A 27,039-nucleotide genomic window follows, 5' to 3' on the forward strand; every position below is an offset into this window, starting at 1 on the left:
CAAAAAAAAGTCAAATAACATGCTACGTGATATGAATATGAGCACCCCCAATAATGGCCTGAGGGTGATGTGCTCAAACCATGCGATTTTATTTTATTATAATACAAGCAAATAGTTAAGTCAAAAGTAGATGAAACTTACGCATGTAAGGCAGCTTTTCTGGGCAGGGGAGGTATGGCGAATATGTGAAGTTTCCCGGAAGATACGTTGTTGCTTGAACAAGATAATCACTTGAATTATTGCCTTCAGGATAATCTTAGAGAGAGAGAGAAAAGTTACAACCAAAAAATTGCCTTTTGCTTTGCTCCTGGTATGAAATGTGTCACCGTCAGTGTGTAAAGACTACAATCTGCAATCTGCAGCAGTACTTAAAGGCAATTATCTATAAAGAACTAGAGAAAAGCAAAATACAGCTGCCGTGACTACTCTCCCATTCACCCTTCACCGCTGCCAGATGGGACCTCTCAGCATGATTTCCCCAGGGGGAACCTGGGACAAGTTTGGGGAGCGGCAAGGCCTGATCCGTGCGTACACACAGAGCAGGCCCATTTGCGACTGTAAGAGAACAGGTGCTCCCACCCTTCCCCCAGCTGAGCCACTTCGAAAGAGGTAATGAAAGTACACCAGGGGATCCTCGCCAGTATCAAGCAGCCCAAGGTGTTCTGGACAGCCACAGAGCCACAGCACACTGCTTCCACATCCACAGAGCAGAGGGTGGGAGTAATGTTTTCTCACCACCTCACACTTGAGAAACTGCGATTTACCCACTCAACTGACTTTTGTAATACAGCCCATTTAAAATCCTGAAATTAGTCATTCCCAACCCGTGGGCTGCAGTTTCTGGAGAGCCCTGGAGCTGTTATTACATTAGGTCCATTATCTTTAGAGTCAGCAAATTATGGAACACCGAGGGTACGGTTTAGAGCGCCAAAGTCAAGTGCTGAGTTCAAATCCTGCCCCAACACGCACTAGCTTTGTGGTACAAAGCAAGAGAACAAAGTTTCTCATCTGCGCCTACCTCACGCTGTCGCTTTCAGATTTCAGAAAGAGAAGTGTACAAAGTGCTCAGAACAATCCCTAGCCCATATGCATATTCAGGAACTTCAGCTATGAGTGACTGCTTTAGAAATAAGCCCCTGACTCAACCTGGAACAGTCAGAGCCTTGGGAATTTTAAACTTGGAACCAAGGAGCTCACATGTCAGTCCCTTTCTGGAACAAAGTTCTGAGATGCAAATCTGGGAACCATGACCTGCCAGCTTCCTGCTATGTAAGAGGAAGCTGGTCTGAGAGAATGAGACCAACATGTGGTGAGTAAGAGATGAGAAATGGAAACCGCTGATTAAACTACCGTCTGTCTTCTGGATCACAAACCCTGTACCCACAGGAAATGAAGTTCTAGTAGACACTTTAGGAAAATGTGAAGACTTTCAGTCTTCAGTAATCTGCTCTGATAAGAGAGGTATTCGTATCAGAACTGGCCTGCATGCAGAGTTAGAAAAGGGGAGAACGGGCATATGACTTAAAAGAGAGGCCTGTCAGCCAGAGACCAGCAAGCAAAAGGCTGAAGGTCAAAATCACAGCCTTACTGAACTGTAAAAGCTAAACCCTCTCACCGTAGAATCCTGGAAATTGAATATGAAGCATGTGAGAAGAGTCAAAGAAAACTAAACACCTCCCGTCCATGGCTTGGCCTAACATAAATATTCACTCATCATCAAAATACAGTAGATGACAGGAATTCCCTAGCAGTCCAGTGGTTAGGTCTCCACACTTCCACTGCAAAGGGCCTGGGTTCAGTCCCTGGTCGGGGAACTAAGATCCTGCAAGCCACGTGGTGTGACAAACAAATAAATAAATAATAAAGTAAACTGAAGAAATTCTTTAAAAAAAAAAAAAAATATACAGTAGATGGGGATGCAGCCTGGGAGCCAGGATGGCACTTTGGAGCAAAGAGACAACACCCCACCTTCAGGCCCACCTTCTGGAAGGGGCCTTGCAGAGCGGAACCCCTTATGAATAAGTGGAAACACCTTATGAATTTGGAAAGGCATCAGTAGGGCTTTAAGGTAAGTGTGTTACCAGAAAACCCCAACATGATAAATAGGGACCAATGACGGTACAATGGCTAAGGCCTATTCCACCAGGAAGTGAGAACGCCCCAGTAACAGAATCCTCCCCAATGCCTTTCGCCAGAGGAGCCCTGGAAAGCCTTTGATAAGGAAAATCCTCTAAGACAAAGGAGGGGGAGGGATTCAGGGGACATTAGCTGTTTTGTATGCCAAGACACACAGGGACGGACTAAGACCACGGAAACCCCTCCATATCCATATCCTCCATACTCCGTATCTCACCCATAGATATCTGAAAGATTTAAAGATACTAAACATAAAATAAGTGTAAGGAAGTCCAATAAAGTTCTGGTTCTTTTTTCAAAATCCCTTTAAAAATATATATCTAGATATATATCAAATTTCAAGCTATAGTAAAAAAAAAAAAAAGTTCTGCTTTTATGGGGATTCCCACTATGTTAGCCAAGCATCTACTCTACACAATGCATCTGTAGGAGCTGAAAATAGAAGATAGATAAGCTTGTCCCTGGGAGTGCACTGCCTTTATGTGTTCCAAAGGCAGTGTGTGTGCTCATTTTCATATAATCCTGAAGAAGATAAACATTAACACTCACGCATTCCTAATTTCTTAATGTCACGTAGTTAAATTTAAATAAGCGTATTTTCTTACTGTACATAATTTATTAATTCTTGTCATTAAAGCTTGGGCCCCTTCTCTTAGCCACACACTATGACTCTATAAATCCACACCTAACGCACAGAGATCTTAAGCTCTCCAGACATCTCTGCAACACAAACTGTTAACAGCAGCTCCCTTTGGGGAGTCTCATGGCAACAGGAGGGCTGGAGGACTGTTTCACTTTTTATTCTCATGCTAAAATGACTGAATTTTTTTTTACAAAAGAACCCATGGATCACTTTCATCAGTGTTCAAAGAACTAACGTTAAAAAAACAAAACAAAACAAAACTTAAAGACATGCGGTATCAGTATATTCATGTCCTTTAAATACAAAGTTTTGGAGCTAAACATGTTATTCTTGGCTACATCATTACAAATGATCATAGGATCTCAACTTACTGCCAGACTAATAAAAACATCTGTATCCCTTGAGTACTGTGTCCCGTGGTAGTTACGTCATCCCAAAGTATTATGTATATAAGGCTATCCACCCCCTTGCCATTAGTCTATAAACCTCTTTTAATTGAAATCGAATTGCCTTTGATTTCTAGCATCTAATAAAGGACCTACAACACAGTAGAAACTTACTGCAAATAAACACGTCACAACTGATAATATAGCCAACAATGATTTAAACTTTTGGAGACTCTGATGTAATAAACCCACAAAATCGTTATTCCTACAAAAGTGGTGAGGCCCATGGAGTATAACCCACTGCTTTCAAAATCAGGAGTTTTAAAAGGTGATGTATGACAGATTCACTGAAGGCTGATCCACCACAACTGCTGTAAAATGTAGACGTTATTTCATCTAGAGAATGGATGAAAACACAGTGAGACCTGGCCCCTGCCTTCTTCCTTCCAGAGCCACACCAAACGAAAAGGAAATACAGAATGAAAACTGCTGGACAAGTCCCCTCTTCAGCTCTCACTGGACCTTAGGAGAAGAGGACCAAAGGAGACCTCTCCAGGGCTTTGGTTTCCCTGCAAAAGGCGGCTTAAAGCAGGTAATAGAAACTCAGTGAGCGTTCCAGTCTATTTACTGCTAGCCTGTCGTGTCAGTCTGGCGATGTCTGAGGGCCTCTGACCATGCATCCACCAAATGAGGAAGTGTGCTGGGTTATTTCTAACAAACCTACCAGCTCTAACACTGCGTGACCCCTGTCATCTGTTTTGGTAACTGCTCACTGAATACATTTTGTTTTCTTAATTTGACTGACTCCATGGGCTACAAGGCAAGGCACCATTTGATTATAAAGGAACTTGGTTTCTTTACAAAAATTTTACATACATCTCTTTACACTTGGTGCTTCAGAACGTTCAGGCACAGGGTTAAAAACTCCTTTTTGGAATCAAATGTACTTAGAAATATCACAATTTGCCACTAAGTGTTAAATATTATGTTTTTTGCAAACTATTTTCATTGGCATATAACACTGTATTAGTTTAAGGTGTACAACATAATGATTTGATACATGTATATATTGTGAAATGATTACCACAAGGCTAATTAACATCCATCACTTCACATGGTTACAGTTTTTTTTTTCTTGTGATGAGAATTTGTAAGATCTAATCTAAGTGATAGTTTTCTTTTTTTTTTTTGGCCGTGCCGAGTGGCATCTGGGATCCTAGTTCCCCGACAAGGGATCGAACCCACGCCCCCTGCACTGGAAGTACAGAGTCTCAACCACTGGACCGCCAGGGAAGTCCAAGTGATAAATTTTAAATGAGTCAATACATGTTCATCAACTCTCCCCTGGAGCTCAATTAGCTCTCTGTAAACCTTAGTGTCCATTATCTCCTTTTTGGCAGATTTCATCTGTACAAGTCTGTGCAGAAATAAATCACTGCATTATAAGTAGCTATTTACATTTCCATCTCTCTCAGAAACCTAGAGATCTCCACGTAAAGGGAGGATTTTTTTTTTCTTTTGGTAGGAATCCTTTATTTTTGAATAGTACTATTTGCCTTTTACAATGAATGCTAAATGCCAGATCTTCATTTTATTCTAATAATTCTAAGAAACAGGGTAGATGAAAAAGCGGGTCATAAAGAGCTTGCTGAATCTTTTAAATATACAATAGCTAGCTGGTGTAAGAACAAGTACTAGACCCAGAGTCTTCTGACCCCTAAACCAGAGATCATCAGAAGTCTGAAAGACAAGCTCTAGTCCTGGCTGACTAGTTCCTAGCTGTGCAGCCGTGGGTCAATCACTTCGTCTGGGCCCTCAGTTTTCCCAGCTGTATAATAACGGGGTTGAAGTAGGTGATCTCTAATGGTCCTTCTAGTTCTAAAGTTCCAAGATTATTTTCCCTAAAAAAAGGTAATGTGACAACGTGGAAGAAAGACTATGCTGTTTAAAGGCACAGTTTCAGGAGGATGTTTTTCTTCATCTTGTATCTCTCATATCCAGCTAAGTATACCTACACTAACTACTCAAGATAAATGAACACGGCAGAACCTCACAGTTGCCTATTCAAACTCCATTTTCCCTCTCTTCCTCGGTAACAGAACCCCAATTTCATTCAGGGCAGCAGGGAGCCCAGCTCAAAGACTATCATTCCCAGGTGCCCTTACAACTAAGTTCTGGCTAATGAGACGTAAGCGGAACTACTACGTGGCACTTCCGGGAAGGGTCCTTACAAAGGGGGCACTCTATTTCTTCTTCTTCCCTCCCTTCCATCGCTCCTTCTAATGACCCAAGGGCAAACATAGAGACTGGAGACCCACAGCTATCTTAGCCTGTGAAGCTACATGACAGAGCAGAAGTGGGAAAGCGTGTGAAGACTTTCTCCACAACAGAAACAGTCCTCCATCCAGACTTCTTTTGTACAAGAAGCCTCATGGGTTTAAACCACTGCAGGCAGGTTTCTCTTACAACCAAACCTAATTCCTAACTGATACAATAACTGACGGTCTCCTGAGAAGAGTTGCACCATCAGTAAAGGAACCATGTGAAAAACTTCCAAAGGTTCATAAAAAGCAAACTTTCATCAAAGGATGCACTGGTTGTTCGATCTTCACTGAAACTATGACTTGGTGAGGGGAAGAGAGGATTTCCTTTTTTTCAGCTGTGGGATGCTGCAGTGGGGTTGAGGGCAGGGCTGTCTTGCCCAAGTAACCAGTTCTCTTAATCAAAAGCGCAACATTCACACATATAACTTATTCATACTCCAGGAAAAGAACCTGACTAGGCACAGATTTTATTAGCACTCACTTATACAAATACAGTAACTTAAAGATGCTTACTACTTCAGCTGAATGAACTTTTAATGAATACCTTCACATCAACTTATTCAACCAGGACAAGTCCTAGCGAAGCTTTTAAAATGTTTAAACTTCTCCTAAAATTGACCTACTGTTCAGAAGACCAATTAATGCAGAAGACCAGTTCATGAGACTTTTAACGTACTATTAAAATATCAGCTCAGATGAGACAGTCTTTCTAAAGGAAATTTCTTTAAAGTTAAAAGGAAGAAGAAAATTAAGAGTGTTTGATTGGCGGCATCGTAACACAAATTAGGCAAATGCCTAGGACAGATTTTGCAGAAGCATGTGTGACATTAAATTAAGAATCAATATGTCACAGTCTTGAATTTTTAGAAGGGTCTAAAAAAGTATTACCCATCTTAACACCCATTTTAAGAAAATATACCTATGGTTGGGAGATAGGGACTTCCTATTAGGGTGTGGGGATATGTGTGTGTGATTTACAGTGGCACAGTGAAGGAAGAACTGTTGACATAAGTCTTTCATTTTAACTGTTTAAAATGAGAATACAGTGGATGCAACAACTGATAATCAGCCACTGAACCCTTTAAAATAACACCCAATTCTACTTCAGGAAGACAATGTGGAAAACACTGCCAGAGAGGAGCACTAAGCCTCCTCCCACAGAAGTTGAATCTATTTACATCATTAAATCATTAGTTTGGCCTATTACATAGGTTTTAACCTCATGTGATTCTGATAGAGATTCTTCTTCCAGATTATATTTTGAAAAGGCAAGAGCAGCTATTGATTTCCAATTTTATATGATTTCTCACCGTTAGCCCCTAAAAAGGCCATACAATTATTAAGACTCTTCTATAACTAAAAACAAGTATTTTCTAGACATAGCTGGAAAACCATCTTAGGAATGAGAATGGGCATAAAGAAGATGGCAGTATGGCTAAGATGAATAAATTACTCTCTTTGTGGTTAATTTCTTTTCAACACAGTAGGGAAACTGCAAAAGTACAAGCTGTGTTTCATATTTTGTTTAAGTTATGTTTGCAAGAATTAACTTAAGTATCTTTATACAAAACCCTCATCACCTTGGTGAGCATACCCTTATATATCCTAGAATACATGACAGTCCCAACTCAAGCAGTGAAAGACCCTCCCAGTGTACTTAGTAGGAGACCTTCATCTTTAACAGGAAGTTACTTGGAGGCAGAACCAGAGCTGAAGAGATTTGGTTTACTGATTTATGACTCTAAGGGTAAGAAGTGGAAGCAAAGCAAAATTAAACAGGACGCAGTCTTACCTGTACCATTGAGTGTAGTGTTTTTATTTGTGTACAGCCTGATCATATGTCCTATTGTTTTTACATTCTCTCTCAACATTATTCCTCGAGCTTGTACCATAAAGAGATATGTGTTGGCTATAAAAGAAAAAAAAAGAGAGAATGTCATGACTCAGTAAGCTTTTTTAAAATTTTTAAAAATAATACTCAGAATTGAGGAACTGCCCAATAGACCCAAACTGACTCAATTAGTACGTCCAAAGGGAAAACAGAAATATAAAATGACTATTTCCCATTATCAAAATCTTACAAAAACAAACTCTTTTAAAAACACAATAAAATGAAAAAATTAAAGTAGTAACATCCATCCATCAAACAGAATGAGACTAAATGAACAAACTGAAATACCGTAATTCCTTTATCCATAAATGATTTTCTACTATAAAATATACTTAGAAATTTCAAAGAGGCATTTTTTTTTTTATAAGTATTCAACCACATACTCCTAAAATTCACTTTCTCTAATTCTATATTAATTCCCTCAAACCAAAGACTCCACAGAGGTGAGGATTCCTTCTTGAATCATAAATATATCATAAATCACCATATCTGCGATGGGTATGGATCTTGCAAATTCTCAAGGCGTTGGTGGGGCATAGTGTAAAAAGATCTAGAATCAATATCACTTTTGGTAATTTCTCTTAAATACCTGAACTTTTACACTCCCTTTCAATCACAAATCTACCTACCAGGACTGTAAAAGCAGATAAAATCAAAATCAATGCGGCATTTTCAAGCTGTTAATTTAATTCTCCAGAGTAAGTGCTTCAAAAATAATTTCTAATCTCCCCCTTTGCGAGAAACTGGTAATTTGACAAAGATTACAAAAATCCCTGACTTTTGAGATGGCAAGCCTCCTCAGACAGGCACAGAAGTCAAGTCAAAAGACCTTTTCTTTTTTGGTCCTGATTCTGCTACCATGGGCAGCTCACTGGATCTCAGTTTCCTCACCTAAAACTGGCAGTACTGCACTAGGTTTCTCTAAAGGCCCTTCTACTCTAACTTCTCCAAGCATGAAGCTAAAAATCATAAACTCCATTCAGACAAGAGGAGGAAGCTCATTTTCATGGCAAAACCAAGAATCTGCAAGGCTTGGTTAATGGCTCTTTCAATTTTAAGATAAGCTTGTCTCCCAACACAGTAATGACACTCTCGAAAAATGAATGCCGAATGAAAAAATCAAAAATGCCGACTCATTTTCTGGGCGCAGTTCTGCTTCTTCGACATGGTACAGAGAGATGAGCAAAACGTTTGCTACCTCCTTTCCCATTTTTTTGAAATTTGAACTTGCTCTAAGTACAAATGAACAGAAAATAGATAACGAGAGCAGAGAAGCAGAGTGAATTAACACTCTCTCACCTTCAAGCCACAAAAGAGAGAGAAACAGAAATCCAGGTTTCACATAAGCTTTACCTCAATCATTTTTAGGAGACTGTCCACATCCTCTCTAGAAAGCAGTCCTATAATTAGATTTAACTCGTTTAGGCTTGAATTTATTATACCAGGGTTACAAGCCCCACAAGTTTTTATTACATTTTTGCTTTCTAATGGACTTTAAAAGACAAACGAGACAAAGTGAAGAATGAAAACAAAGAGAACAGCCAACCAAAAATATGGGAAAATGTTCAAGAAAAGCCAAAGTAACATTAGCAACTCTACCTAAACCAGGATCTCAAGTTCAAGTGAAATGATGCAGGAAAAAAAAATGAAATAGATTATGAATGCCAACTGATTTACAATCTCTCGGATCATTTAATCCTAAAGTTATACACGAAATCTGTTATCAGTGGTGTAAATATCCTAAATATCTGTTATGCACCAAACTGAAAAAAAAAAAAAGACCTGTCATGGAGAAGCAGGACCGAGCCAAGGGTTATTAAGCCAAGACCAGTACAGATTCCCAGACTTGGAAGAAACAGTACTGGCCTAAGCAAGGATATACTAGGTGTGAACACATGTGCCTCACTGTCTGTCCTGGAAACAGAACTTTTAAAAACTATATAGCTTTTACTTTTAATTAACATACCTACTCTTATAAAGAAAATGGTTTGAATCTTGAAACCAAGTCAAATTTAAGAAACAAGGAAAATATCCAGTATAGAAAAGGATAATCAAAGTCAAATTTTCCTAAAAACTTTCAAAATATCAGGTAACAAAACTGTTAAGAAAATGTATTACTGATGGCACCTGTGACAAAGGTGAATCATTTACCAAAAGACTGCATTTACTATTCATTAGATGGATGGAGAAAAAATAAAGTGAGACACCAAGCTCTCCAAATGGAAATCTATTAGTTTATTTTAAATCATTCACAGCTAATTGAGTTACATTCCTTAGGTTAATAGTCCTCACGGGTTTAGTCCCTAAAGATCAAAACCCATTAAGGAATGAAGCTGTGTTTAAACAGAGGCATTGTCAACAGGAGGAAGGCCATGTGTCAGTGTTTCAAGGCACAAGAAACCAGCACTGAATGGTCCAGACTGTCTGATTACCAAACATCATAAAAGTACAGTAAACCACAGTCAAATAACTATACTTGCCTGCTAATTATCATGACTATAAAATATAATATCTTATTGGCAAGCCAGGAAATCCTTGTCTAAAATTTCTATTCCAACTTACAAGAGACTACATTTCAGAAAACAAATAGGGAAATCTTTCCCATCCTTGCCCTTTGGTCTCAAGATAACTCAGAAACACACTAAAAACTACCACTGGTTAATTAAAATGATGCCATGTTCTCTAATTTAGTTCATTTGCTATTTGCCTCTGCATTGTGAGACATAAATTTAACTTCTTTACCTAGTCTGTTTTCCACGGGGGAAAAGCTACAACTTAAGGAAAAAAAAACTTCAAAAATCAACAGTTTACAACAGCTTCCAGGCATCCTACCCTGGGTTTGTGAGGAAAGATTTATGAACGTGCCTCATTCTCAACTTAATAAAACTAAGGAGTACATTTGCCATAAAGCTGTGTCTCTCTACCTCTTTCCACACGCAGCTTCGCTCATTGAAAGCACGCTATGTATTCAAGCCAAGGAGACTGTGCAGTCTGCAGTGATCTGGAAAGGCTTCCAGAGTACTGAAGGACTCAAATACAACTTCCCTCTGATCCCAACATCCATGCTTCTAATCGCCACAATCTCCAGGTCCTTTAACAAAAGGAAGTCAACTACAGAGCTGATTGTGAGGGAGATTGTGTTGGTTAGTCATTCTCACACGCAGCTATAAACGCAGCGCCGGAGCTAAGAAAGACAAGGTACAAATACAACTTGGGGAGACACTCACACAAAAGTAAAAGTAGGAACCATGGTGGTGAATTACCACAGGAAAAGTTATCTAGAAAGGAGATAAGAAGGTGAAGCTCAGACCACAAATAGGAGACACAAAGATAAAAGACCCCCGAGATGAATTAATCTGAGCTTGAACATGGTGAAGAAGTCACTGGACAAAAGACAAGGGAACGGTCAACCATGTCAAATGTCACCACAGAGGCTAACAAGAAAGACTAAAACACAATAGCTTAGAAAATAAAAAAAACTAATACCTAGTGCATACTCTACTGGGCATCCTTAGAAGTTCTCTACATAAACTAATCTATTCAACCCTTACAAGCAACCCTATAAGGTAGGTACTAATATTCCCATCTTACAGATAAGGAAATTGAAGCATGGAGTTAAGGGACTTGCTCAAGGTCACACAGTTATTGGCAAGTAGTGGAGCTAGAATTCACCCCCTGCAGTCAGCTCCAGCAACCCAGCTCTTTACCACCATCCCAGTTAGCCTTTAAAAACGCTATTAGATCATGGTCAACCTTCAAGAGAGCAGTTTCACCCAAATAATGGAAACAAAAGGAAACTAGTAAGGAGTTGAGTGGATAAAGTGGAAGCAGTCCAGTTTTAGAACAGGTAAGTGAGAGCAAGGTCAAGGGAAGTCTTCTTGTAACAGGAGGGACCTGAGCATGACTGTGGCCTGAGTGGAAGGAGGAAAGATGAAATTTAAAGCGAAGGCACTGAGAGAAGGTGGAGGAAGGAGGGAGAAGAACATTTCCATCGATGGGACAGTATAAGCAGAGGCTCTGAGGTGCACAGCTGCAAAGGATATACAGGGATAAGCGATCCAACTTGAACAGTGTTGGCAGCAATGGAAAATAAGTTGTAAAGGTCCAAATGGACAAATGGGGTGAAAAAACAGAAAGGAGATGAGGGGACTAGAGCTCATTGTGAAGATGAGAAGTAACATTAATGAAGGTGAGAAAGTGCCGGATATGGAAGGTTAGAAAGACTGGGGTCGGGAGAGAGAGCACAGCACAGACATGAGGACACCCAGGCATGGCCAAGCAAGGAAAGATGGAAGACGAGGAGCAGACTTCCTGATGGTCACCACAGGACGTCAGTGGCGGCAAAGTGGAACAGGAGCGCTCTGAATTGAGCATAACTCCTGAAAGCATCCCGGGGGACAGAATGTTGGAGAGCATAGATTTCTAAAGGGAAGGGAAATGAATTAACATTGACTGAGTAACTACATTCCTCAGGCACTGAGCTAAATGCCATATATACATATACTTAAACACACACATAATTACATTTAATTCTTATGTAGCAGGTTGAATGGAGGCCCCCAAAAGATGTGTGCACATCCTAATTCCCAGAACCTGTCAATGTTATCTTATTTGGAAAAGGAGTCTTTGCAGAGGTAATTAAGTTAAGGATCTCGAGATGAGGAGATCACCCTGGATTATCTGGGTTGGCCCTAAATCCAACGGCAAGTGCACATACAAGAGAAAGGCAGAGGGAGATTTTTACACACACACACGCACACACACACACACACACACACACACACACACACGAGAAAGCAATGTGAGGATGGAGGCAGAGATTGGAGTGATCTGGCCACCAGCCTAGGAAGCCAAGGAATGTCAACAGGCACCCAAAGCTGGAGACAAGGAAGGATTCTCCCCTAGAGCCTCCAGAGGGCGCACAGCCCTGCCAACTCCTTGATTTCAAATTTCCGGCCAACTGAACTGTGAGGTGATAAATTTCTGCTTTAAGCCACTCAGAGTGTGGTAATGTGTACGGCAGCCCTAGGAAACGAATCCACCACCCCAGGATACAGGTACAACTTTCCCCATTATGAGATCAGAAAACAAACTCAGAAGTTACACAGCTGGAATTTTTAAAAATCAAGATTCAAGCACTGGTCTGAATGACTCTGAGGGGCAGCTATTTGGAAGAAGCAATGGCTGAAAGTCCTAGAGGAGAGAGAGGGGCTAAGAAAAAGAAAAATCTTCAATGTAAAAAGTTATGAGGGAAGTGACAATAGGAGGGATAAACAGATTTCAACTAATGCGAGGGGGAAGTCAGAGGGGTACTTCAAAGTCACAGGAGAGAAAACAGTTTCCCATATAATCTACAGAACATGTAAGGAAATAAACAATATGGAAAAAGGCAAAACACTGCATACAGACATCCCTTGACAGTAACCACAGATACCTGAATCAGGTAGTCTCTGAATTTCTAAGAACTAACAATAATCTATTTCACATGCTTGTAAGTGTTTTTCTTTCCACATCTAGCCCCTTGTGCAACAAGTTTCCAGACATTACTCATGCAAGTTTGTAAAAGCTAAATATATTATCTCTAATAATAATGCTGTAAACCCCAGGATGAGGCCACACGACATGTGAAATATAGTTCATACTTTGCCTAGGACCAAAGTATTGCTTGAGTTAAAAACAAAAAAAACAGACTTCTAGGCTGTGCCAGGCTGTAAAACAAATGACTCCCTTTATGTCAAAGCTCTATTTAAACAGAGTATCTTACCATGGTGATAATAATTCAAAGTCAGGTATGGGCTCAAGAAAATCTGCAGAGCAAATAATTACTAGCCTATAATATCCTCCTCCCTATCTTTCCAGTAAGTCACAGGCTGACTAATAAATAGAACGAAAGAATTCTGTGGTCAGAATCCACTTTATCCAGCAATAATGAATGAATACAATGATCACATACAGTACAGATCTATTTCAGATCTTAGCCAACAGCTCAAGCTTTGCTGATGTAGACACCAAAAATTAACAAAAAATTCTTTCCAACAGGTACTTTTACCACTTCCACTCTGCAGTTCAACAGTTTTCAGTTCCTTGAGGGTATTACTTGTGTTTGAATACTGATCAAAGTTAAATATTTTTGAATAAAATTTGACTTTTCCAACAGTCTTATTAAAGACATTCAGGGTAGAGATGTGTTTATTCAATAAATATTTGTTGAATAACTAACAACTGCCAAGCAGTACCAGAAACTAAGAAGCCATGGGGGTTCCTCTGTAAAAACCAAAATCCTGAAAAAGAATAAACTGCCTAAAACATCGGAATTACAACAACCAAATCATCAGTTCAGCCTAGTTTAAACACAGCTGAAAATTCAAAAACTAGACTCTGAACACATGATCTAACACACGATAGCTCTCAGCACTGTCATTTGTTAATTCACTGTTATTCACTTAAACACAGAGCCTCTTTAAAGCGTGACAGGATCCGGAAGAGTTGAGCTATAAACCACATTAGAGAAAAGTAGAATCAGGAGGAAATGAGGGAATCAGGGAAGGAAAAATGCAGACAATTACATTTTTAATCTAATCAGTAAGGAAACTTACCTAATGAAATTACAGACTAAAAGATGAAACCATAAATAAACACATCCTGGAAACATCATAAATCTGCTGAAAATGAATGATTTCAGAATACATTTAAAGTGGATGCGAAATGAACCTCTACCCACTTAAGAATGCTATCTTGAGAAAAAATAAAAGGGAGACCTCTTTGAACTATGTTTTACAACCATCCCCAATTTCCCTGTGTTTTCACAATTAAAATACCTTTCATAATTTCAATTTACTTAATCATGAAAGTAAGTATAACAGGCAGGAGAAAGGGGACACAGCATGGGAAATGAATTTCAAAGATTTCCAAAGCTAGAGCATATGTTCAAATCAAAAAACAAGGCATCTTCTCATTCTCTACCATTGGTCTCTTTTTAAAGATTTATTTTTATTTATTTACTTTATTTTATTTTTTGGCTGCGCCGGGTCTTAGCTGCAGCACGCAGGATCTTTTAGTCACTGCATGCAGACTTCTTAGTTGTGGCATTCAGGATCTAGCTCCCCGACCAGGGATCGAACCCAGGCCCCCTGCGTTGGGAGTGCAGAGTCTTACCCACTGGACTGCCAGGGAAGTCCCTACCATTGGTCTCTTGATTCAAATGAAAATGAAGTCCAAGTTCTCTTCCTCCAAGTCAAACTGGAAATTGCACTATTATTAGAAGTCATAATATCTAAGCCGTTAACTTAATTACCAAGAAGGCAACATATATAACATGATTTCAGTAAAGAATTATTAACACTAGCAAGCTCCAAATATTTAAAAATAAAGAGATAATATTTCAATTAAGATATCATGGTATAGTAACAAACCTCACACAGCTGCTTAGCTATGAAAATATTATAAAGACTTTTATAAGTCTTTTGTTTTGAAATTACTTCCATTGGCTAACATGTAAGGCCACGTGCTTTAATAACTTTTACTGACCGTGTTAAGTGAATTACAGTGTATCTTTCTAATAATTAAAAATACTAAATAACAAATTTAGGATCAATCTATAACTCAATCACATAGTCAGTGCAGACTCATAAAGAAATACATGATCCTGGTTGTCTTAAACAACCTGTCTGTCCATTCTGCCCATTTCCATTCTGGAGGAAAAAAATTCTTCACCGTGATAGCCATTTCTGTCTCCAGTAAAACATGATGCTATAAACAAATTAATCCGTTTTTTAACAGGTAAGATTAGTTCTATGAAAGATCAAATGATATGAGATAACCGGTCTAAAAAGTAAAACTATTTAGCACTAAATTATTTCCCAACCATTTGGGGTGTTTGTCAGAAATAAGTTCCCAGGGGCTTCCCTGGTGGCGCAGTGTTTAAGAATCCACCTGCCAATGCAGGGGACACAGGTTCGAGCCCTGGTCCAGGAAGATCCCACATGCTGCAGAGCAACTAAGCCGGTGCACCACAACTACTGAGCCTGTGCTCTACAGCCTGTGAGCCACAACTACTGAGCCCACGTGCCACAACTACTGAAGCCCACGCGCCTAGAGCCTGTGCTCCGCAACAAGAGAAGCCACTGCAACGAGAAGCCCGTGCACCGCAAGGAAGAGTAGCCCCCATTCACTACAACTAGAGAAAGCCTGCGTGCAGCAATGAAGACCCAATGTAGCCAAAAACAAAATAAATAAGATAAATAAATTTAAAAAGAAAAGAAAGAAAAGAAATAAGTTCCCAGGGTCCAGAATTACCTGAAGTATTAATTAAAAATCAACCAGGATCGCAATCAGAATCTCTGGTGATAAGACCTGGGTTGCCTTAGGTAAGGCTTAAGCACCTTCATGTTTGAAAATTGAAAAACCATTCTCTAAACATCATTAACATTTGTAACAAGCAAAAAAGTAGAAGCTTCCTTTCATAATTAGTTTAACTTATACCAAATACATCCTCTTTTATATAGCTTTCTAATTTATGAACAATTCATTCAGACAACGAAGAATCTATGTTTCTCATCCCTAACGAACATACAACACAAAGACCTCGCAGAGCCAAAGACTTTTACTAACTCGAGAAAATTAATCATGAAAACAAATAATTAACAAATTTGAGATTTAAAATCACTAAGTTATGTTTTCCTAAACATTTTGCTGTGCCACATAGCCAAAAATAAAACTGACAAACATCCTTTAAGCTATCTTTCCTATTTTAACTGAGGAGGGTTTTTGCTGTAGTTTAAACTGAACTCTGTCAAGTTCTGCTATGACGGAAGACAAGTATGCCCGTGAAATAGAACAAATTAAGTCGGCCCAGTATAGGATATACATGCTAGAGAGAAATAAAATTGGGGTGCTACCTGAAACTCTCCAGTGGGCCCAAGGCATGAGTAAAAATACCTAGTAATAACTAGAGTAAACAATTTTCCATGGCATTGTAGGTATCCTCAGAAAACCTTTTAACCTTCAATGGACCCAATCTTCAACTCGAATCACAATATTACTCATATATTATTCTCTTTGTTATTATCCTGACAAAAGGCAGAAGTGGAAAGAAAAGACTTTATAAATATTCAATCACTGGAGCCTCTGGGAATCAAAAAAAGAAAAAGAAAGAGATTCAGACGGAAAAGGAGAAAAAAGAGAAGACAAGGGGGAAAGAGCTGGGGGCAGGCTGCTCTGATTAAACTGGTAAAAAAAAAAGGTGCAGTCCAAGCAGTGGTGACAAGACCCAGCATGGTCTAAGGCGGCCAGGAAAATGGACCGGAAGGAGAAAACTGTAAACAGACAAAGCCGGAGGGGCTCTCCATTCGCCAGAACTCCCAAATAGGACCTAGGAAATCCAAGTTCTCGAAAAATCTCTCCACAACGCACCTCCTTCTCACCACCTCCACATTTTCACTCAGGTTAAGACAAACATGAGGGGCAGGCTTGAAAGGGAAAAGGAGTCACAAAGGCAGGTGGGTAGAAGTGGGAAGAGCGAGAGGGCTGCAGAGATGAACACGGCACCGAGAAAACAAGTGCAAGGGGCTGTGAGAAGCCTGTCCAGTCCCCCAAGCAAAGCACCTTCTCCAGCCTTAACAAGTGGTCATCTACTCTCGGCTGGAGAACAGGTAATGAAAGGAACGCTTATCAGGCCGCTTATTACGTTGTTTACAGCTCAGTTAGAATGGTCTGGTTTGGCTTCTTTACAAAGAGCGGAAAACCTGCCCCGTGATTACGCTCACTGCTCTCACACTCTCCAGAAGAGTTTCCTCTCTTCTCTATGGGGTATTCCTTAAAGCTGAAGAAGACAGAGGTCATATGTCCCCCAAATCTTCAATGTTCCAGGGCAACTCAGGCACAGAGATCCCAAGGGGCACAGTTCAGCTTTTCCAAAAATCCTCCACTTCAGTTCTTCTAACAACAATGCATGAGACTCTGGGCAAGTGGTGACCTTTAGGAGCCTTTCCTTCTCTTTCTTTACAACAAGGCCTTTCTCCTAGCATGGGGCAGGGGGTGTGGAGCTCCAAGAGCAGACCTCTCGGATCTTGCTCCTGAGGCGTCTCTGCACACAGCTCTGGCTCCAGAGCCAAGGCCTCTGTGTCCAAAGTTCCCATGGCCCGGGGCCCTCAGACAGAGGGGCTCCGGTGGGGAGAGCCCTAGCCACAGCTGCAACCACCAGAGCCTAACGCCATGTGCACAAGCGTTATGCGTCCCGAGAAGCTTCACAGTACATCCTGTGATAAACAGGCTGGTCACAAGATGGGTAAGGAAGTTACTCACCCTCTATACATGCAACACTGCCCCGAGAGGAAAATGCATTCTGTTCCCAACCAAATTCCAAACAGTATTTTAAACCTAGACAAACCTAGATTAGGCATTTCTCTTTTTAAGGTATCCACAGACACGGCTATTTTTACCCTTAATAAACATTAAAAGGCAGTCATGATAAACAATGCTGCAGAATAAATGCGTCACTACCTCATTCTGCCACGTTGTTTAACAGACGTCAAATTTACTTATAAAATAGTAACATGGAGAATGGTATTTAGCATTGTCAGATTTCAATGAATCAATATCCCCTTCAAAAATACCTAATTTCCCACAAGGTCATAGCATTTAGATTCACTCATGCTGAAACAATATAGCTAAGTTAACATATACGCTTAAGAATGGCAACCAGAGAATAAAATAATAAAAATAAAAGAATGGCAACCAGACGGCGGTAAGCAGTCTCTGAGAAGGCTCCCCTGCCCCTTGAGTGTGCACTGGACCTAGAGACTCTTTTCTGACAAAGAAAATATGGCGAAAGCGATGGGGCTGGGAGCTGCCCAATGGAGAGGCGCCAGGGCAAGGAACTGAGTGAGGCCTCCAGCCAATAACCTGCGAAGAACCAAAGTCCTCAGCCCAACAACCCTCAGGGAACAGAATCCTGCCCAGATGCATGTGGGTGAACTTGGAAGCGGATCCTCCCCCAGTGGAGCCTCCAACCACAGCCCTGACCTGCACTCTATAGCCGAGTAAGAGACCTTGACCCAGAGGCATCTAGCCAAACCGTGTCCAGATTCCTGGCCACAGAAACTATGATATAATACATGTTTGTTGGTTTAAGCCCCTAAGTTTGGAAGTAATTTGTTACAAAGTAATAGATAACTAATACACCGACTGATCCTGGCATTTTCTCCACTCTTCCTCATCCCCTGCCAGCCCCTCCACATTCTTCAAGGGGTCTAACATCCAACACTAGAATGGTATTGATGAGTGGGCAGGGAAGAGAACGAACTGGAGCTGCCATACCAAGAGAAGTGATTTAATCAGAAACAGTCACTCAACAACTCTTCACTAAGCCTCTAGTATGCGCCAAGGTAGAAACCAAATCTCTTAACCTAGTCTAGGAAACAGTTTACACTAACATTTGTTCACGTAAAACAGAGCCGCTCACTCTAAGAGCTCAGTCACCCACCTTATTAGATATGCATGTCCTCAACCTCCCTCTCCACATGCATCTAATTTTTGCTGCCATGAACATCTTTATCTCCTCTCCCATCTCCAAAATTAATCTACCCATACACTTGATCCCACTCCCTCTACCTGGTCTCCCTGATTCCAGAATTGCTGACTTTAATCCATCCACACCAGTACAGCCTAAGTACTTCTAAAATGCAAACCGGATCATGTCACTCTCCTACTTAAAATTTAAGCTCAGTGGTCTGACATTGTCCTCAGGCTGAAGTTCAAGTTCTCAAACCCAGCTTACAAGGTTCTCTATGACCGGACCCGTATTTCTCTCTCTGGCTTCGGCCCACACTCCTCTCTGATTTCTATGCTTTAGCCCCCTACCCTTTTTCTTTTTTGTTAAACTTTCCATTTCTCTCTTATCTCTTAGCCTTCAAATATCCCATTCCTACCTGAAGTACTCTTCCCCAGGCCCACCCTTTAATCACCTAACTTAAGCTTCTGGCCTCAGCTTAACCTCCCTCTTCTCCCTGACGCCTAGTCTAGTGCCCCCATCCACCCATCCGGTGCCCCATAGCAAACTGCACTCCACACTATTTTCCAGAATAGTTGCTCTGCAACTATGCAAATTTCCCACCGGCTATGAGCTCTACGAGGGCAGGGACCATGTGGCTCCTGCTCAGTGCAGAACCACAGACAGACAAACATGTATGAAAAAGTAAATGAATTAAGTCTTCCTAGATCATACGTTGTCATTTGCTCCCTTCCTCAAATCTTCAAACCGTGTCCTCACTCCCTAAGCATCCACACAAGCTCAGGTCTTCCCATCTTATAAGGCTCCTTTGATCCACTTTCATCTGACCTCTGATTAACAATCCAACCCAAGGCTGGGCAATCTGGCTGGTGCCCTATGACACCACAAAAACAGCTCTTGTAGTGGCTGTCACAGAGCTCCTACTTACCAAATCCATGATTCTCCTTCCAGACTTTACCCCACTGAACTATATATCCCACTGCAATGCTCGTTTTGCTGATCATCATTTTTAGTTATTTACTTATTTTTGCGAAGGTCTCTCTTCACTTTCATGATCTCTCTCTCTCCCTTCATTTTCCTATTCCTATTTCTCCACTTGCCTTAGGCTGATGGATTTCATCTGTGGCTACCTTGTCTTCAGCCTCCACCAGCTCGCCTTGGGTAGCCATCTAAACTTTCCACAGTGTCAATCACACTGCTTCCCATTTAGGGCTGGGGAGTGAAAAAGGTAACAGAGCCTCATGGGAAACCCTTCAAACTACACTTGGGCCTCCTTCATATTCCAATTTAACCCCTATCATTCCACATTTAAGAGTAACTAACTTAGTGAGTCACTTCTGCTTGCACAAGTTAATTAACTCAGGTGTGTCAGGGGAAAAATAGATATGTATTATTCACCTATATGCCGAAGACACCCAAATCTCTCTCCAGTTAGACATTTCTCCTGGGCTCTAAGCCCTTATGTCCATCTGCCTACCTACTGACAAGTTCTTCCTGGGTATCCTATAAGCATCCCAACTCTGTATCTCTAAAACCAAAATCGCCCCCTCAAGGCACTTGCCTTTCTATAGCCCCTACGACCCACAGCCTTGTTGTCTAAGCCAGAATACAAGCATTGTCTTCAAGCTTCTCCCTTTCCTTCAATCCCACTATTCACATCCTCTCTACTCTGCCCTGATCCAACTACAACCTTGATCAGGTTCGAATCTTCTATCACCTGAGCTACTGAAAAAACTTCCCACCTGGTCTCCCAGCCACTGGCTCTGTCCTCTGTAACCCACACTCCATGCAGAAGAATTGCTCTGCAACAAAGGATTCCAGCATCCCCCTTTTCAAAACTTCTGATGTTTCCTGCTACTCACAAGACAAAAATATTAGCATGGGAAGCCTGACCAGTAAGAGAGGCCCAGAAAAAAGAAATACCCGACACAGCGGCCCAAACCAAAAGAACCCCCCAAAAGAGACATGGTGACCAGAGAACTTGGCGAGGAAAGAAACCAGAAGGACCTTTGAAACACAAAGCAAACTGTAACAGCTCAGAAGAGCACAGCCAGACTCACCCAGCCAGGAGGCTAAAGGGCTGCGATAAGAAAGATGCAGGCAACTAACAAGCTACGCTCTGAGCAAACTGAGAGAAACCCAGCCAGAACGTCGGGGGGACTTTGAGCAAGGGCCTACCAAGCCACCTGCTCCCACAACTCACCCCCACGCCCTGCCCGCCCATCCCCAGCTCCACCTGACCCAGCAGGGCACCAACCTCCTTGAGGCCCAAAAAAGCAAAGCACATGGCCAGGTGATTCCTCAACGGGCCCACAGGAATTCACGCCAAAGTGGCCCAACCGGACTCCACCTCTGCGCAAAGAATAAAACAGCCTGAGAGCAAGTCTAGCAAAGGTCAGGACCGTCGGTGAGTCAAATGGACAGTGAAATCTCCCACTGCCAGGGGAGCTGTGCAATCTCCCCCACAGTACTGCCCCGCTGATTAAAGGCTCATCAACTTCTCTCTTAACCACAGACAGCTTTAATAAAGCTGTGTGAACCAAGGCCAGTTTCTCTCGGCCAGGAAGTTCAGCGACCCCAAGTGCCAGAACACGAGGCTGGGCAGGGGAGACCCGAGACTCTTCCCAATCTGGCCCATCTACCAACCCACGCCCTCGATGGTAGCCAGATGGAAATACTCCTATTTTCTGGAACCCACCTTTGCTCATGCTGTTCCCCCTGACTAGAGTCCCTTTGCTTAGTCCAGATAAATCCTATCCATCACCTCCTCTGGAAACCCTTAACCAGCCCTCACTCCCCACGGCATGCCTTCTGAGGACCTGATGCAGCCCCTGCACGGCGCTCATCCCATCGTATGAGGGAAGGAACTCTGTCTTGGTCATCTATTTTCCTCAATGTCTAGCCTATCCGAGGTGCTCTATTCGTGTCTGCTGAATGAATCTATAAGTCAGTTCACCTACTCCTTTGATACAACAGCAGGTAAATGACTATGTTGTGTTATATTGAAAACAGTTTCACACTAAATGGAACTCCATTTTCAATTCAGCCAAGGCAAGACCTTAGGGGAAGACTGCACTCACCTTTTTGCAATCATGCACAAAAGTAGAAAGAGAATGAGAAAAAATTCAGTGCACCAGCCTCTACTGGGTGGGCTAGAGCAATGTGTCCATGGATTTCCAGGGTGGAGGGTGGTCTGCAGACCAATTTCCCTTAGTACTAAAGTTCCTAATATAAAGAAAGTTCCTGTGTTTCTTGCATGAATTAGAAATTTCAAGGAAAGTGTTTCAAATTATTCTTAAAATAATGAGCTTTGAGTTTGCTGGAATTCATTGCAGATTAAAATCCAAAGAGTCAAAAAGTTGTTGAGCCACATGAGAAAACATTGGAAACTAAACATATTCTGCTATCTACAACTGTGTGGTACTATCTTCTCAGAAGGAAGAGAGGGAGAGGAGACACTGAGGAAGGAGACTAACGAGTAACTAAAATGACAGGACTGACTGCCTGGGGGAAGACACACGACAAAAATAGGTCTCCGGGCAAAAAACGTAGGAAAATACAATCGATGTCTACTAAACAGGTTGATGTGGATAGGATCAATATGGATTTTTTAACAGAAGAGATTTGAAACATTTATTTAAGATCAACTAAAAAATGCTCTCTTACACAACATGTATTTTAGTCATAAGAAAATTCTGCCCCAAGATGTAATTCAGGCTGAAATATGAATTATTTCAAAAAGATTCTATGTATATCTAATGTAAACTAGTTATAAGAACCTAATTAGTTTGGGGTATGTCTCATTCATAAGAAATCTGTGATGCAGAGGTAGAAAACAAAACTTATGGTTACCAAGCGGGAAGCAGGGGGAGGGATAAACTGGGAGACTGGGATGGACACATACACACTAATATATATAAAACAGATAATAAAAGCCTACTGTACAGCACAGGGAACTCTACTCAGTACTCTGTAATGACCTATATGGGAAAAGAATCTAAAAAAGAGTGGATAAATGTATATGTATAACTAAGAAGTAAAACAACATTGTAAATCAACTATACTCCAATAAAAATTAATTTAAAAAAGAAAAAAAAGAAATCTGTGATGAAATGAGAAGTATGCATAAGGCATTTCTGCAGCATACCAAAGTACTGTGGTTGTCTTGAAAATCAAATTGTGCAACAGATCATTGCATTGTGAGCTGAACTAGCCACATTTTTTTCACAGAACATCATTTTTACTTAAAGGTACAACTGAAAAACTATGGTCATTTAGACTTCTGTATTTGACCTACATTTCCCCAAAAAAGAGCAAAATGAGCCTGACGCTTCAAGAAAAACTGACAGTATGTGTTACCAATGACAAAATTCAAGCTTTCAAGCAAAGATTTGAGTTTTGGAAAACTGCTTCTCAATAATTAAAAGGTAAGTAAGGAGGTTTTTTTGCTGCTAAATAATGCTAGTTTGAGAAACAGATTCAGTTTAACAAATTGTTAACACTTCACAAGTTTTGGTTTTCATTCTTCTTACTGGCTTCAATCAATTTTTTTAAGTTATAAATTAGAAGACCCAAAAGAACAGAGTAGTTTAAATCATGTCAACCTAATTGCCTAGAAGACAACTGCCAAAATTTTTATGCCATGTCAGTGATTGTTCTATGGCAAACATTAAGTATAGAAATAACAAAGATATATTACTATCTCACATCAATTGAACTTTAAGAATCTATAGATAATATATTAATGCAATAACAAAAAATGGCTATCAAGTGAAAGCTGGAATTCTGATTTCCTTTGGTTAGCTTTCAGAGTAACGTAATTTTAATATGTTACTCAAAATACCAAGAAAGTAAGAAAATTGTTATCTAAGTGCAAAAAAAACTTCTCCAGAATCTCTCAAAGTTAAAATATCTGATAAAATAACATCTCCCAAAGATGTCCAACCTTTAAAGAGTTACATGAGAAAGTAAAAATTGCTATAGAATGAGAAGTTAATTGATAAGACTTCCAAAATGGCAGAGAATTTTAAGAAAAAGCTTGCTGAATATTTTGGCTAACTACTCTCAAATCCACTGAGCTATCACTGTCATTTCTACTACAGGCTTCAAGAGGTATCCAATTTAGCCCAAAGAAAAAAACTGCATTAAAAGAAAATAATATGTTAAAATATTCATATTTTTTTCAAACTTTAACCCCAAACTTCTATTTTGGGATACCAAGGTTTCGACAATTTATGCCTTCTCAAGCATCATTCTGAGCTTATACGTCTTACTTGAACCTGAAAATTTAATCAAGAAAAGTCACATAATTTTTAGGAAACACAACAGTCTTGATGAGGTTTGGTGAGGTCTGTTTCTTCCCTCCCCCCTGCAATCCACTGCAATAATCTACTACCATGTGAGACAATGCCCTGATAATAATTCCATCTTAAAATTCTGCAGGTGTTTTCACTCTGTAAGAGGCCATACATACATTTTTAGCTCACTCAGGGGAGAAATGGTACTGGTTCAAAAAACTACTAATGTCTAAGAAGAAATGATAGGAGATACACAATGTTACTAACTAATTTAACATTAAATACATAATAACCCGGAAGAACTCAGAAACGTTCTGGAAATACAATGTTTTAATATCCATATGAAGTTCAGATTTTTCGGTCATGAGAATGCCATACTGGCACCTTTTCAACCAGAGGGGCTGAGAAACCAGGATGTTTACTAAAGAGGCTAATTCAAGCCGATTATACAAAAGTGTATTCTGGACTAGAAACCAAAAGAAAAAATGGTAAATAGGTTCAAATTGTAAACTATCTTGCATAATTGTTAATTCAATCATTTTATCTCAGAATTCATCCTAACAGGTAGCAGAGGCTACCTACCCTTGAAAAGCAGACCCAAGCACACTAAATAATGGAGCGTTGTTTTTACTAGACAACTCATCGCCTAAAAATTCCTGAAGTGTGGCACAAATGTTCATTGACCCCATTCTAAAAAAGCGACCTAGAACACTAGAACAGTACAGTCTTGAACTCAATCACATTCCCTACTGTGGATTTCTCCATCGTATTTTTACAACCAGTTAATATAGCTCAGAGTGTTTGAATAAAATTACGATTACTAAGTTTAAGCTTAAAAACTTAATATTAAATGGATAAAGCTGTCATGAATACTCAAGAAAGTGACCAGGGTATCTCGGGCCATCACACCTTATTTTGCTCTGTCCACGTAACGCAGTCTTTAAGTTGTTTAAACGTGCATTGACAAAACTCACATGCCAAAGCCATGCCCCGAAGCAGTTTATGTGACAGGTCTGAAATCGCATTTCAAATAAAATGCTGTCTGCCGGGCCCCTGTTTATACAGCTTCCAAATCCCGTAAGTAACATGCTGCGTTTCCTTCACTGTGACCGTGGGAAGTGAGGGTGTGTCTCGGTGCTTACCGATGCCCGGAGCCACATAGATGAAGTAGAGGCAAGACGAGGAGAGGGAGAAGAAGAAGATGAAGGCTAGGAGGGAGCGATTGGAGACCCGCATCATCCGCCTGAGCACAGACATCTTCCTCTTCCCGGCCGGCAGCTCGGGCTGCGCTCTCAAGGCGGACTTGGGGGCACCGTCCAGGCCCTAAACTTCCATGAATGTGCTAAAAACCCCGAGACTGCAGCGGGGTCCGCGCGGGGAGGATCAGGGATAGAGGGGCCAGAGCGGGAAGGAAGAGAGAGGAGGGAGCAGACGGAATGAATGAGAGGCGGGGGAGCCGGGGGAGGGGAAGAGTGGGAGGACGCGCGGGAAAGGGGGAGGGGATGCAGAGCGGGGGGGCCCCGGGGACCAAATGACCCGAGGAGGCCGTGAAAGGGCGAGGACCCGCGTTCGATACACCAGGTAGCGGCGGGAGGAGGGGCTTTAAGTGGGGAGAGGTGCGGGCTGCGCGCCGCGGCCCCCCTGCGGAGAGGGCCGGCCGACCGCAGCACGCCGGGCTCCCCCGCGGCTCCGGCTGCCCGCGCCCGCCGGGGTCCAGGTCGCGAAGCCCCTGCGCTCAGGGTCCGGGCAGCCCGCGCTTGGCAGGCCTGCGCCGCCTCCTCCTCGGGGCCGCGGCGTCTCGTGCCTGCGCGGGGCTAGCGTGGGCGCCGGGGCCGCCGCCGGCGCCCGCAACGCGCCGGGGTCCGCGGGGGCCCTAGGGGCAGAGGAGCTGGGCGCTCGCCAGCGCGCAGCCTCCTCCTCATGCCGCGCCGGGCCCCGGCGTCCCGCGGCGGCCGCGGGAGCCGAGCGCAGGCGAGGGCGGTGTCCCGGCCAGCGGCGAGGGCGCTCCGGTTCCGGTTCCTGCCTCCGCCAGCTGTCCGCCCGGCCGCAAGGGCGGCAACCGCAGCAGCATTACCGCCGCCGGCCCGGGGTGAGGCGCCCCCGCCGGCGCCGCCCCCGCACGGCCCGCGGACACCAGGCGAAGAGCCGCGGGGCGACTCGCGCGGCGGGCAGAGCCGAGGAGTCCGAAGACGGGGAGGCCAGCCGCCGTCGGAGCCGCGTCTGAGTCGCAGAAGAGGCGGACCTGCGAGGGCGGGGGAGCCGCGAAGAAACACCGGGCACGCGGGCGGGACCGGAGAACCCCGGCGGCCCCACGCGCTAGCTCGGAACTGCAGGCGGCGCTGCGCCGGCCCCGAGGAAACCTGGAGGCTCCAACCCACCCTTCCCCTCCCCTCGTCCGAAACACCGCACCTCCTGATTGGCCCGCGCCGCACCGCGCCGAACAACCTGCCCCCTCCTCCCCGCGCCGGGACCGGTGCCCCGGGCGCCTCCTGCGTCACCGCAGTCCCCGCCCGGGCGGGGACCCCGGCGCTCCCAGTGCTGCCGGGGGCTGAGGGACGCGTTTTGAGCCTCGGTTACGTTCCACTCTGGGGATCGATAATGAAAGATGCTGTGTCTGTATCTCGAGGAGGAAGCTTCTGTGGTGTGGTGTGCGTTCCTCCCAAAATACACGCTCCGGGAACGAGGTGTTTTCCAGTACTGGATTAATGGAACCGCCCATCCCGCACTTCCTATAGAAACATACTGTCAGGATGTGATACGGATCTATGTATATCTCCTATAATAGGACTTGCCTTCCCATCTGAAGGTGAGCACTGGGTAGCCCTACTTTAGCTGTATCCGTTCAGACGGGGC

At 42.3% G+C, this 27,039-nt stretch overlaps 1 protein-coding gene across 2 annotated transcripts in view; it reads right to left on the reverse strand.

Moving 5' to 3' along the window:
* The window catches only part of B4GALT6 (beta-1,4-galactosyltransferase 6), a 64,893-nt gene extending 38,349 nt beyond the window's left edge, over positions 1-26,544 (reverse strand). Inside the window, exons 1-3 of one of the 2 annotated variants that reach the window (XM_068562898.1) lie at positions 25,329-26,544; positions 7,282-7,398; positions 142-255 (exon numbers count right to left, since the gene is read on the reverse strand). In XM_068562898.1, the coding sequence (XP_068418999.1) occupies positions 142-255; positions 7,282-7,398; positions 25,329-25,443 (346 nt within the window). In that variant the 5' untranslated portion in view covers positions 25,444-26,544. Of the gene's footprint in view, positions 1-141; positions 256-7,281; positions 7,399-25,160; positions 25,259-25,328 lie in introns of those variants that run through there. The other variant, XM_068562900.1, reaches the window with a different exon arrangement.
* Positions 26,545-27,039: the final 495 nt, after the last annotated feature.

Source organism: Eschrichtius robustus, chromosome 14 (assembly GCF_028021215.1).
Source record: "Eschrichtius robustus isolate mEscRob2 chromosome 14, mEscRob2.pri, whole genome shotgun sequence".
Classification (NCBI taxonomy): Eukaryota; Metazoa; Chordata; class Mammalia; order Artiodactyla; family Eschrichtiidae; genus Eschrichtius; species Eschrichtius robustus.